Below are 10,807 nucleotides of genomic sequence, written 5' to 3'. Positions count from 1 at the left end.
TAGTACTACTACACCACATCATACTCATTTCTGATTTGTATGAACTCAATTTTTTAGTGTGGCTTCCCCTGCACTTTAGAACTCCAAGCAGGTTCCTTCTGTGTACTCTTGTCAGTACCTGCTAAAAACATTCTTATTTAGACAAGCCTACCCAGATACTTAGAAAATTGAGGTAATTTTAAACTGCTTTAGTATTTTAACTTTTGTGTGTTTAAGGTTGCAATTTTTTCTCTTTTTTAAGAATATTTTTTTATTAACCGACTAATCACATCAAATCAAACCAAATTACATAAATTCCAAATTACACAGCTGAATTTTAAATTTTTGTTGGGGGTACCCATATTTCAAGTTCCGAAGGGATCCAATCAACTTCTTGCTTCTTGCTGCTGTTTTAATGTCCACAAATCTAACCTTATGGTGTTCACAGTACTATCCAGTCCTTTCTTATTATTTTTCCACATCTCTTCTTGTTATATTTTTCCTTTCTCTTTGTGACCTCTGATAGTCTCCGCAAGCTGGTTAGAACAGTTTGTAATCCTGCGTGGATATTATTTTTTTTATCCAGTAGCCATATCCAGACGTTTTCCATATAACATCACTTCCATACATCAAAACAGTCTTAGCGTCATTAATCTTCACCAATCTGCCTCCTTTCTCAAAACCTCTGAGGAGATTCACTAGGAATGCAGTCTGAAACCAAGTCCATTCTGAATTAATTGTTGCGCCATTCCCAAAAGCTCTTATTGCTTCTCGATCTCCATAAAGCATACTTTTGGTTAAAGTTTATCTCCACACAGACCTTAATCATCCTGCTTGGGTCAGTTCAACCGACGGTTCTAATGAGGAGGGGTTCTTGTAAATCACATAGAAGGAAAGTAAAAAAGGTTTCCAACCCCCCCCCCCATTCAGCCCCGTTGTCAACATACCCCGCCTTTGGTGTATCTTCATCGTAAAATATTCCTGTTTCTCCAGCCCGTCGTCTTCTTTCGCAGAGGTCACTTAAATTAGCCGACTTCACTCCCCTTCTTCACTTGAAATATGTGCATTTGCTTCTTTTGTAATTAATTATTCCAAATTGCTGCAGCTAGTGCGCGATCAGAGACAGCGTCCAGGAGAGCCGAGGTCCACACGGGGGCATTCTGCCTAGTGCCCTCACCCGCTTCTTTCGAATTAGGGGGTGATTTATGGGCACAGCAGGCAAGGGCAGTGTTCCCCATTTCCTTGGGGCAACAAGGGAGGCTGCCTACTCCCATAACAGCCTCTTAATTACCCCGTGTGGGTCGGAGAGATGGTATTGTCAGCCATCTTCCAATGCGCCCCCTAGTGACCCCCCCGGTTGCAATTCTTTTCTCGAGTTTATTGCTTGATCATTTTTGGAATCTGCTTTGAGGTTTTCAACAAACAAGTTGCATATACATTTTATGAAATAAATAAATGTAATGAAATAATTGGGCTACTTAATTGTGCAGGTCCCCGATATGCATCCATAATAGCTCCTTTCAGGCATGGCGCTGAACACATGGACATCATGGAGTCAGGGTTGGTAGGGATATTCCTGAGGCCCAATGGCCCAGCAGGCTGGGAATTTATCCTTGCCCTGGACACCTGGCCAAGCAACGCTATTGGTCAGTTGGTCTTGTGCTTAGGGGAACACCCTCTAATTCCTGCCATCATTGGCCAATTTGGTGGCAGGAGGATGATCTAGCCTGCAATCTAGCCAGTTCACAGAGGAGATCTGGGGTACACTTGCAAAGCTGCCCATCCAAGAAGAGGGAAACGTACTTCCTGTTTCTCTCTCCACACATTCAGTGTATAGACGGAAAGGAAATGGTTTAAAATGGGTACAGACAGCAGGGGATCTCCTTTAAATCAATGGTACTTGAGATTACAAAAAGCCAATGCATGCAAGTGTTCTTTTTCACACTATGTCACTGATTGTGTCAGGTGTGTATGTCATGCATAATATAATCAATGTATTAGGAAGGCAGGGTCAAACACAAAAGGGAATAGCTACTTGTATGAAGGGGAAGACTGAACTTGCTCCTCATATACAAATTTAAATACCGTATTTTTTGCACCATAACACTCACTTTTTTTCCTCCTAAAAAGTAAGGGGAAATGTCTGTGCGTGTTATGGAGGGAATGCCTACGGGTGGCATGCCTACGGATTTTCCTCCTCTAAAAACTACGTGCGTGTTATGGTCGGGTGCGTGTTATAGAGCGAAAAATACAGTAGTTGCAGATACTCCAGTCTAACTGGAATGGAGGGAAAGATGATTGAGAGCTAAATGATTATTACATGTAAACAAGACATGATGCTCACATCAGAAGTAAAGGATTCTGGAAAGAAATTTGCTTACACCTATGGAGGATAGCAAACAGAAGTGTCTCCTCCACAAGGGCTGAGCTGCAATGCTAGATTCCTGGCAGCTGCATACTGGGAGGGGTAGAGATGAGGTTGGCAGAGGTTTATTCAGTGCAGGTGCATGGGCAGAACAAACTCTCCGCCACTTCACCACATCCTCCTGTCCTTCCTTGTAGGTAGCAGCAACACCATTTTCGGGAAGCTAGCATTGTGGCTCCACCAGGTGAATCACTTCTGATAGCAAAAAATGTGTTGGAAAAGGAATGATACTGTTTGCCTCACCAGCATATTCCATCTCAGGTTTGCAAAAAATAAAAATAAAGACACACACACCCTTCTTTATATGTGACTGTGGCAGGCATGAATATACTAGCACTTTAATTTGTCTCATACCCACATATGCACAACCCTTCACACTTTGATTTTTTATTTTTTTTGGCATAATTTCTATACACTTTCCTATTTATAAAATAATGGTTGCAACAAAAAGACAGGACCAATAATCAGCTAAGAACTACTATACACAAGTTGTCTATAAAGTCAAACCTACAACACTGGAAAAGCTATCTGCCATTACCAAGGAGGCAATCCAATGTGAATGCCTTTTGGGCATTAGAACAGTATTAAGTAGGGTGATGTATGTGTGATTTTTCCCCACGGAAAAAATAACATCCTCAACAAGGAGCAAAATCAACTTCTAGATAAACAAGCATATTAAACGATGGCCCTGCATTCTTTCCCAAGTGCAACATTTAGTAAATGTTTTTCTGAAGGCTTCCTTGACCTCTCTATTTCTCAGGCTGTATATCAGGGGGTTGAAGAAAGGTGTCAGGACTGTATAGAAGAGAGAGAAGACTTTGTTGAGGTCTCGCAGTGCATCTGTTTTGGGCAACATGTAGACAATCATGATTGTGCCATAGAAAATGGACACCACAGTGAGGTGTGAGGAACAGGTCGAGAAGGCTTTCTGCCTCCCACTGGTGGAGGGGATTCTCACAATGGTAGATATGATATAGACATAAGATGTCAGGGTCAACAAGAAGGGAGGCAAGGAACATATCGCAGCCAGGAAGGTGGTTAAAAGTTCAATCACGTGTGTGTCGCTACATGAGAGCTTTAATATTGGATTGAAATCGCAAAAGAAGTGGCTGATTTCACTGTGGCCACAGAACCTTAACTGGTGCATTAAATATATAGTCACGTTAATAGCCAATGAACCGCTGATCCAAGATGCAGCTATTAGCTGGAGGCAAACTCTGCCATTCATCAGTACCGTATAGAGCAGTGGCTTACAAATTGCCACATACCTATCGTAGGACATTGCTGCTAGGAGATAACATTCCGAGGCTGCCAAGAAGCCAAAGAAGTAATATTGGATCATGCATCCAGTTACAGAAATGGCTCTTGGACCTCTGTCGGAGAGATTGGCCAGCATCATGGGAAGGATGTTGGAGCTGTAGCAGGTCTCCAGGCAGGACAGGTTTCCCAGGAAGAAGTACATGGGGGTGTGAAGGTGGCGATCAGCCACAACAAGCACAACAATGAGAATATTCCCAAGCATGGTCACAATGTAGATCACTAAGAAGAGCAGGAAGAGAGGAAACCGAAGATCTCCTAGATCTCCAAATCCCAGCAGAAGGAATTCAGTGAGGACTGTTTGATTTCTCAGTTCTGCTTTTGCCATTGTATTAGCTTCACACCTGGAAAGATTAGATAAACTCTACTTCAGATGGGCGGAAAGGATTAATATACAATAGCTCTTTTCATTTGCACCCATAAGATTTAGATGTTGGCAGTTATACATCAAGTATTAAACTAGAGAGAAGAGGGTGGGAGGAGGTTTTCCAGGACAACTTTTCAAGTCGTAAGTGAACACAACTAGAGGGCTCAAACAAATATTTTCCCTTTCCATCACTAGGATTTTTTAACAGGACCTAGGTTGACCACGATGCACATTGTCCTTAATAATATATTTGCTTTTTAATTCTTCATTAATAGTAGCAAATACTAGGGATGGACAAACCTAACAATTTCAGTTTCTCTTAGTTTTTCTTTTCTGTCTTATACTTGGTTCACATTTCCACACCATGAAAACATTCATACAATTTTATTTTGTGCACATTTCACCTAACATACACTTGCCTGCACACAAGACAACCAATCTAGAATGAGGCTGCCAGACTGATGACTGGGAGCGGCCACAGGGACCATATAACACCAGTCCTAAAGGATCTATATTATCTCCCATTACATTTCCGAGCACAATTCAAAGTGTTGGTGCTAACCTTTAAAGCCCTAAATGGCCCTTGGCCCTGTATACCTGAAAGAGCATCTCCACCCTCATCATTCAGCCCAGTCATTGAATTCCAGGTCTGAGAGTCTTCTGGTGGTTCTTTCACTGCAAGAAGTGAAGTTATAGGAAACCAGGCAGAAGGCCTTCTTGGTAGTTGCATCCACTCTGTGGAACACCCTCCCATCAGATGTCAAAGAGATGGACATTTATCTGGCATCTGAAGGCAGCCTGTATAGGGAAGTTTTTAATGTTTGGTGTTTTAATTTGCTGGAAGCAACTCAGAGTGGCTGGGGCAACCCAGTCAATGGGTGGCATATAAATTATTATTATTATTATTATTATTATTATTATTATTATTATTATTAGGTCACAGGTTTAATTCCCATACATGACAACTGCTTATTCCTGCATTGCAGGAGGTTGGATTAGATTATCCTCAGGGTTCCTTCCAACTCTACAATTCTATTATTCTATTATTTTATTTATGACACCTACATTTGTCCTAATGTACAAATGGCTTTTAATGCCCATTGTGCCTTTAGAGTTTCAATCAAAGCACATGGCAACCTCTTGCCAGCCATGTCCAGATGCTTCTGTTTCTTTCTTTTTTTTTCCCCTTCCTCCTATCTCATTCTTACACGTCAATGGAAAAGCCAGTAGTTTGCTTACCTTATTCCTCGTTATCGCTGTTTTCATGTCTCAGTTGACTGTAGTATGTTTGCTTTGATTAATAACATTTTTAAAAATGTATAGATTACAACATGCCCATAGTGCTGGAATTCAATTTACTTCTTCTGCTGTATCTCTGTTCTGAAAACAGCCTCTTCTCATTTCCCCCATCTTATTCCTGACCTCAGTTCATTCTTGAAATTAAAAAAGGCATTTTTGTTTTCAGTGTTTCTTCTCTCCATATATATTCCATCAGAATGATTATCCTTCTTGGTGCATTGCATCTCTCTCTTCCCACAGGGAAATCACAGTCTCCTTTGACATCATTTTAATAATAGGTGTTTTAATGCTAGAAGCAGCAAACTACCGGTACTTATGTACTTAAGCATATTGCAATTAAACTACTGACTTCAAAGCTTGCTCTTTTTTAAAGAATATCATATAGGAACATAGAAAGCTGCCTCATAATGAGTCAGGCCATTGGTCAATTCAGTATTGTTTGTACTGACAGAAGCTCCCAGGGGTTTAAGGCAGAGAGATGCCATGCAATGAATCTAGGACCTTCTCTACTCTAGGAAGATCATAGAATCATAGAGTTGGAAGAGACCACAAGGGCCATCGAGTCCAACCCCCTGCCAAGCAGGAAACACCATCAGAGCACTCCTGTCATATGGTTGTCAAGCCTCTGCTTAAAGACCTCCAAAGAAGGAGACTCCACCACACTCCTTGGCAGCAAATTCCACTGTCAAACAGCTCTTACTGTCAGGAAGTTCTTCCTAATGTTTAGGTGGAATCTTCTTTCTTGTAGTTTGGATCCATTGCTCCATGTCCGCTTCTCTGGAGCAGCAGAAAACAACCTTTCTCCCTCCTCTATGTGACATCCTTTTATATATTTGAACATGGCTATCATATCACCCCTTAACCTCCTCTTCTCCAGGCTAAACATGCCCAGCTCCCTTAGCCGTTCCTCATAAGGCATCGTTTCCAGGCCTTTGACCATTTTGGTTGCCCTCCTCTGGACACGTTCCAGTTTGTCAGTGTCCTTCTTGAACTGTGGTGCCCAGAACTGGACACAGTACTCCAGGTGAGGTCTGACCAGAGCAGAATACAGTGGCACTATTACTTCCCTTGATCTAGATACTATACTCCTATTGATGCAGCCCAGAATTACATTGGCTTTTTTAGCTGCCGTGTCACACTGTTGGCTCATGTCAAGTTTGTGGTCAACCAAGACTCCTAGATCCTTTTCACATGTACTGCTCTCAAGCCAGGAGTCACCCATCTTGTATTTGTGCCTCTCATTTTTTTGCCCAAGTGCAATACTTTACATTTCCCCCTGTTATGATTCATCTTGTTTGTTTTTGCCCAGTTCTCTAATCTGTCAAGGTTGTTTTGAAGTGTGATCCTGTCCTCTGGGGTGTTAGCCACCCCTCCCAGTTTGGTGTCATCTGCAAATTTGATCAGGATGCCCTCGAGTCCATCATCCAAGTCGTTGATAAAGATGTTGAATAAGACCGGGCCCAAGACAGAACCCTGTGGCACCCCACTAGTCACTCTTCTCCAGGATGAAGAGGAACCATTGATGAGCACCCTTTGGGTTCGGTCAGTCAGCCAGTTACAAATCCACTGAGTGGTAGCAGAGTCAAGACCGCATTTTACCAGCTTCTTTACAAGAATATCATGGGGCACCTTGTCAAATGCCTTGCTGAAATCAAGGTAGGCTACATCCATTGTGTTCCCTTCATCTACCAGGCTTGTAATTCTGTCAAAAAACGAGATCAGGTTAGTCTGACATGACTTATTTTTCAGAAATCCATGCTGATGCTCTGTCACTGAGCTATGGCCCTTCCCCTTTGAGTTTCCCTGGAAGAAATCAACAGTAAGCAAACAGAGTAAACAATGGCTCAAAACAGAAAGAGGCAAATTAATGTATTTTATGCTCTACTGTAAGTGGGCTTACAGGAACGTGCATACTGGAATTTGTCCTCACTTCGTACACATCATAGTGTGGCTGTGGCAGCATAAGTTGTTGAACCATGGGAGGGAAGAGAGTTGTGTGAATGAGCTAACCCTGTGCCCCTCCTTGTAAAATTATTGAAATGTATGAAACTGAAAATCATAATTAATATTATAATAAAAAATACAGTGGTACCTTGGGTTTTGAACTTAATTCGTTCCGGAGGTCCGTTCTTAACCCGAAACCATTCTTAAGCTGAGGTGTGCTTTCACTAATGGCGCCTCCCATTGCCCCCACACCACCGGCGTGCAGTTTCTGTTCTCATCCTGGGGCAAAGTTTCCAACCCAAGGTACTACTTCTGGGTTAGCAGAGTTTGTAACTCAAAGTGTTTGTAACCTGAAGCATTTGTAACCCAAGGTACCACTGCAACAATTTTATGACAGAATAAAAAAGGTAAAGGACCCCTGACAGTTAATTGCAGAGGACTCTGGGGTTGCAGCACTCATCTCGTTTTACTGGCCAAGGGAATCGGCGTTTTTCCACAGACAGTTTTTCTGGGTCATGTGGCCAGCATGACTAAGCCACTTCTGGCGCAATGGAACACCAAAACCAGAGCAGCGCACGGAAACACTGTTTACCTTCCCGCCGGAGCGGTACCTATTTATCTACTTGCACTTTGTGTGTGTGTGTGTGCTTTCAAACTGCTAGGTTGGCAGGAGCTGGAACCGAGCAACTGGAGCTCACCCCGTTGTGGGGATTCAAACCACCAACCTTCTGATCGGCAAGCCCAAGAGTCTCAGTGGTTTAGACCACAGTGCCACCTGTTTCAAAACACAATACAAAACAGAATACCAAAACACAAGTACCCACAACTTACTGAGCAATAGTTCCTATCTCTGTGCGGTTCTGTGTCCTTGTTCATGCATCAGTGAAATGGGTACCTTCATTTGTACAAGGAATTAAATGGAATGGAAACCAATGTGAGAACATGTTTTTCCCTGCTGCAGACCATAGGGACAAAACAATGTAGTATGATGGGGTAATTAAGCCGTCCTCATCAAGGGTTTCATAAGCTGGGCCAAATCATTTCCTCCTCAAGCTTTCCCCTAAAGTTTGTTATCCTTACGGAAACTCTGAACTTACCCTGAGCCCATTGATACCTCCCTCCTGAATGTGTGTGGCTGATTTGTTTACGTTAGCAACATTGGCCTGAGCATTGGCCATTGAAGGAATGGCATAGCACTCAACACAACACTGTTTTTGAAAATGAACGCTTGCCACAAAGGCTGCTCCACTGCAGCAAATAGGCATTGCCCCACCAACCTCATTCTTCCCTCAACCAGCCCCCAACTGCCTTCTTGCACCTAGTCCAGGGGATGGCACTGCTTATGGCAGCTTTCTTCTCCTTATTATCAGTCTTGCCAGTTGTAGAACATAACAGGGAGGCAGATGAGGACCAGAGCAGAATTAATTGGCTCTGCTCATCATTGGCTTTGGCTCCATCTCCTGTTGAGATCTCTGCTTTCTTCCCCATGAGTTCCAAAAGTCATCAGCCACCAATGTTCATTTGAAAATGCTTTTTAGAACAACAGTGACAACAACAAAAAGGCTACTTCCTCTTTCATAGTTAAATAGTGTCCAGGGGATAACCAGCCTTCCTCTGGAAAAGATATTAAAAAACATGGGGCAGAGCATTTAGAAATACAAACATTCAAAGCTGCTCGATTCAATATCTGCAACAAACCCAAAGGGGAAGTATTTACCACCTTCTTCTTGGAAAACAAACCCATACGGTAAAGGAATAAGCCATTATCGCTAGTTTGCTATCATAGCAGTAGGTAAGAAAGATATCATTAACTGTCTCATACAGGAGTGTGATGTAAGAAGATAATGAACACTGTTGGAAGCAGGATGTTGGATGAGGTGGGTTTTTGGTCTGGCCCAGCAGGGTGTCCCGTGTGTGTTTATCCTCTTATAAATGTCATATTTATTTCTCTTGAAAGCGTTTTCACATCAATGTTTTCCAGTACAGTTACCATGAAGACCATCGATCCAGCCTTTCTTTTGCTGTTGTCAGTAAAATTGCATATTTCTTTTCTTTTTATATTTTCATTCTCTATTTGTAGCTACCTGCCTTGAAAGCATGTTTAATGTTTTGTTTGATTTATGGCAGATGCATTCCATGAGTAGCATCCGAGAGAAAAACCAAACGATCATAACGCATTTCGTCCTGCTGGGGTTTAGCGATCTCCAAGATCTGCAGATATTCATCTTCCTGATCTTTCTGTCCATCTACCTTGTGACCATGGCTGGGAATATCCTCATTGTTGTTCTAGTCATTTCTGACCAGCACCTTCACACACCCATGTACTTCTTTGTGGGTAACCTATCCTGCTTAGAGACCTGCTATAGCTCAACCATTTTGCCAAGAATGCTAGCCAGCCTTCTATCCGGAGACAGAACCATTTCTGCAAAAGGATGCATGCTGCAGTTCTGGCTCTTTGCATTTCTAGCAGCAACGGAATGTTATCTCCTGGCAGTGATGTCTTATGATCGATACCTTGCAGTTTGCAAACCGCTGCACTATGCAGCCCTTATGGACAACCGTCTCTGTGTCCAGTTAGTGTTCGTATCTTGGCTAAGTGGCTCGTTAGTAGTCACCACAATTACACTAACAATGGCACAGTTCAGTTTTTGTGCTCCATACGAAATAGACCATTTCTTTTGTGATTTCATGCCATTGATACAACACCTCTGCAGCGGTGCCCATTTTCTGCTGTTGTCCAGTTTCATCACTACCACTGTGTTTACCTTTCCGCCATTTCTGCTGACCATTGCTTCGTACATTTACATCATCACTGCAATTCTGAGAATCCCATCTGCCACGGGGAGGAAGAAAGCCTTTTCCACCTGTTCCTCCCACCTCTCTGTAGTCACTATCTTTTACGGGGCATTAATAGTAGTGTACATGTTCCCAAATACAGACACGCTGAGCCAAATGAACAAAGTCTTCTCTCTCTTCTACACAGTCTTTACACCTCTGGTCAATCCTCTGATATACAGCTTGAGGAACAAGGAGGTGAGCAAGTCTCTGAAAAGAGCCATCGACAAATGCGTGCCAACACAAAGGCTCACAATAATTTCTCATTAAAGTAAATGGGTGTGTGAGACACAGGGCACTTACACACAGTGGTTTATTGTAGATGTGGTGCTTCTCATGCAAGCATTTTTACCCCCAGCATCCATACGATTTTATCCTCACCAAAATGCCATCCCACATGCCCTCCATTTAATCTGTATTTACAGCTTCCATGTTTGTTTTTGTTTTGTTTTGTTTTGTTTTTGTTACCTAATGGGCCTGAGTTTAAATGGGATTCTGATACATCTGGATTAAATTGGAAAATAATATTAGATGGCTTTTTTTAAAAAAAATTAAAAATATTGGGTTACAAAAATACCTGCATTATCTCTTTTTCAGGTCATAGAGCCATTTTACTTTCCAGTTGCATTCAATGTGAGACA

At 42.2% G+C, this 10,807-nt stretch overlaps 2 protein-coding genes across 2 annotated transcripts in view; one reads left to right on the top strand and one right to left on the bottom strand.

The window, feature by feature from the left end:
• The window catches only part of LOC308571671 (olfactory receptor 11A1-like), a gene marked incomplete at its 3' end in the record, with an annotated part of 29,363 nt that extends 23,553 nt beyond the window's left edge, over nucleotides 1-5,810 (bottom strand). Inside the window, exon 1 of the mRNA XM_081167316.1 lies at nucleotides 3,865-5,810. Within this exon, the coding sequence (XP_081023442.1) occupies nucleotides 3,865-4,049 (185 nt within the window). The 5' untranslated portion in view covers nucleotides 4,050-5,810. The remainder of the gene's footprint in view (nucleotides 1-3,864) is intronic.
• A 2,885-nt stretch (nucleotides 5,811-8,695) lies between these two features.
• Nucleotides 8,696-10,707, top strand: LOC308570498 (olfactory receptor 10A4-like). Its single transcript, XM_081165399.1, has one exon. The coding sequence runs from the start codon at nucleotides 9,429-9,431 to the stop codon at nucleotides 10,434-10,436; it is 1,008 nt and encodes a 335-aa protein (XP_081021525.1). The 5' UTR covers nucleotides 8,696-9,428; the 3' UTR covers nucleotides 10,437-10,707.
• The last annotated feature ends 100 nt before the right edge of the window (nucleotides 10,708-10,807 follow it).

This window comes from Podarcis bocagei (assembly GCF_964188305.1).
Source record: "Podarcis bocagei genome assembly, chromosome: 13".
NCBI classification, from domain to species: domain Eukaryota; kingdom Metazoa; phylum Chordata; class Lepidosauria; order Squamata; family Lacertidae; genus Podarcis; species Podarcis bocagei.
Note: the sequence above shows the minus strand (reverse complement) of the source record. Positions and strands in the feature narration are given on the sequence as shown.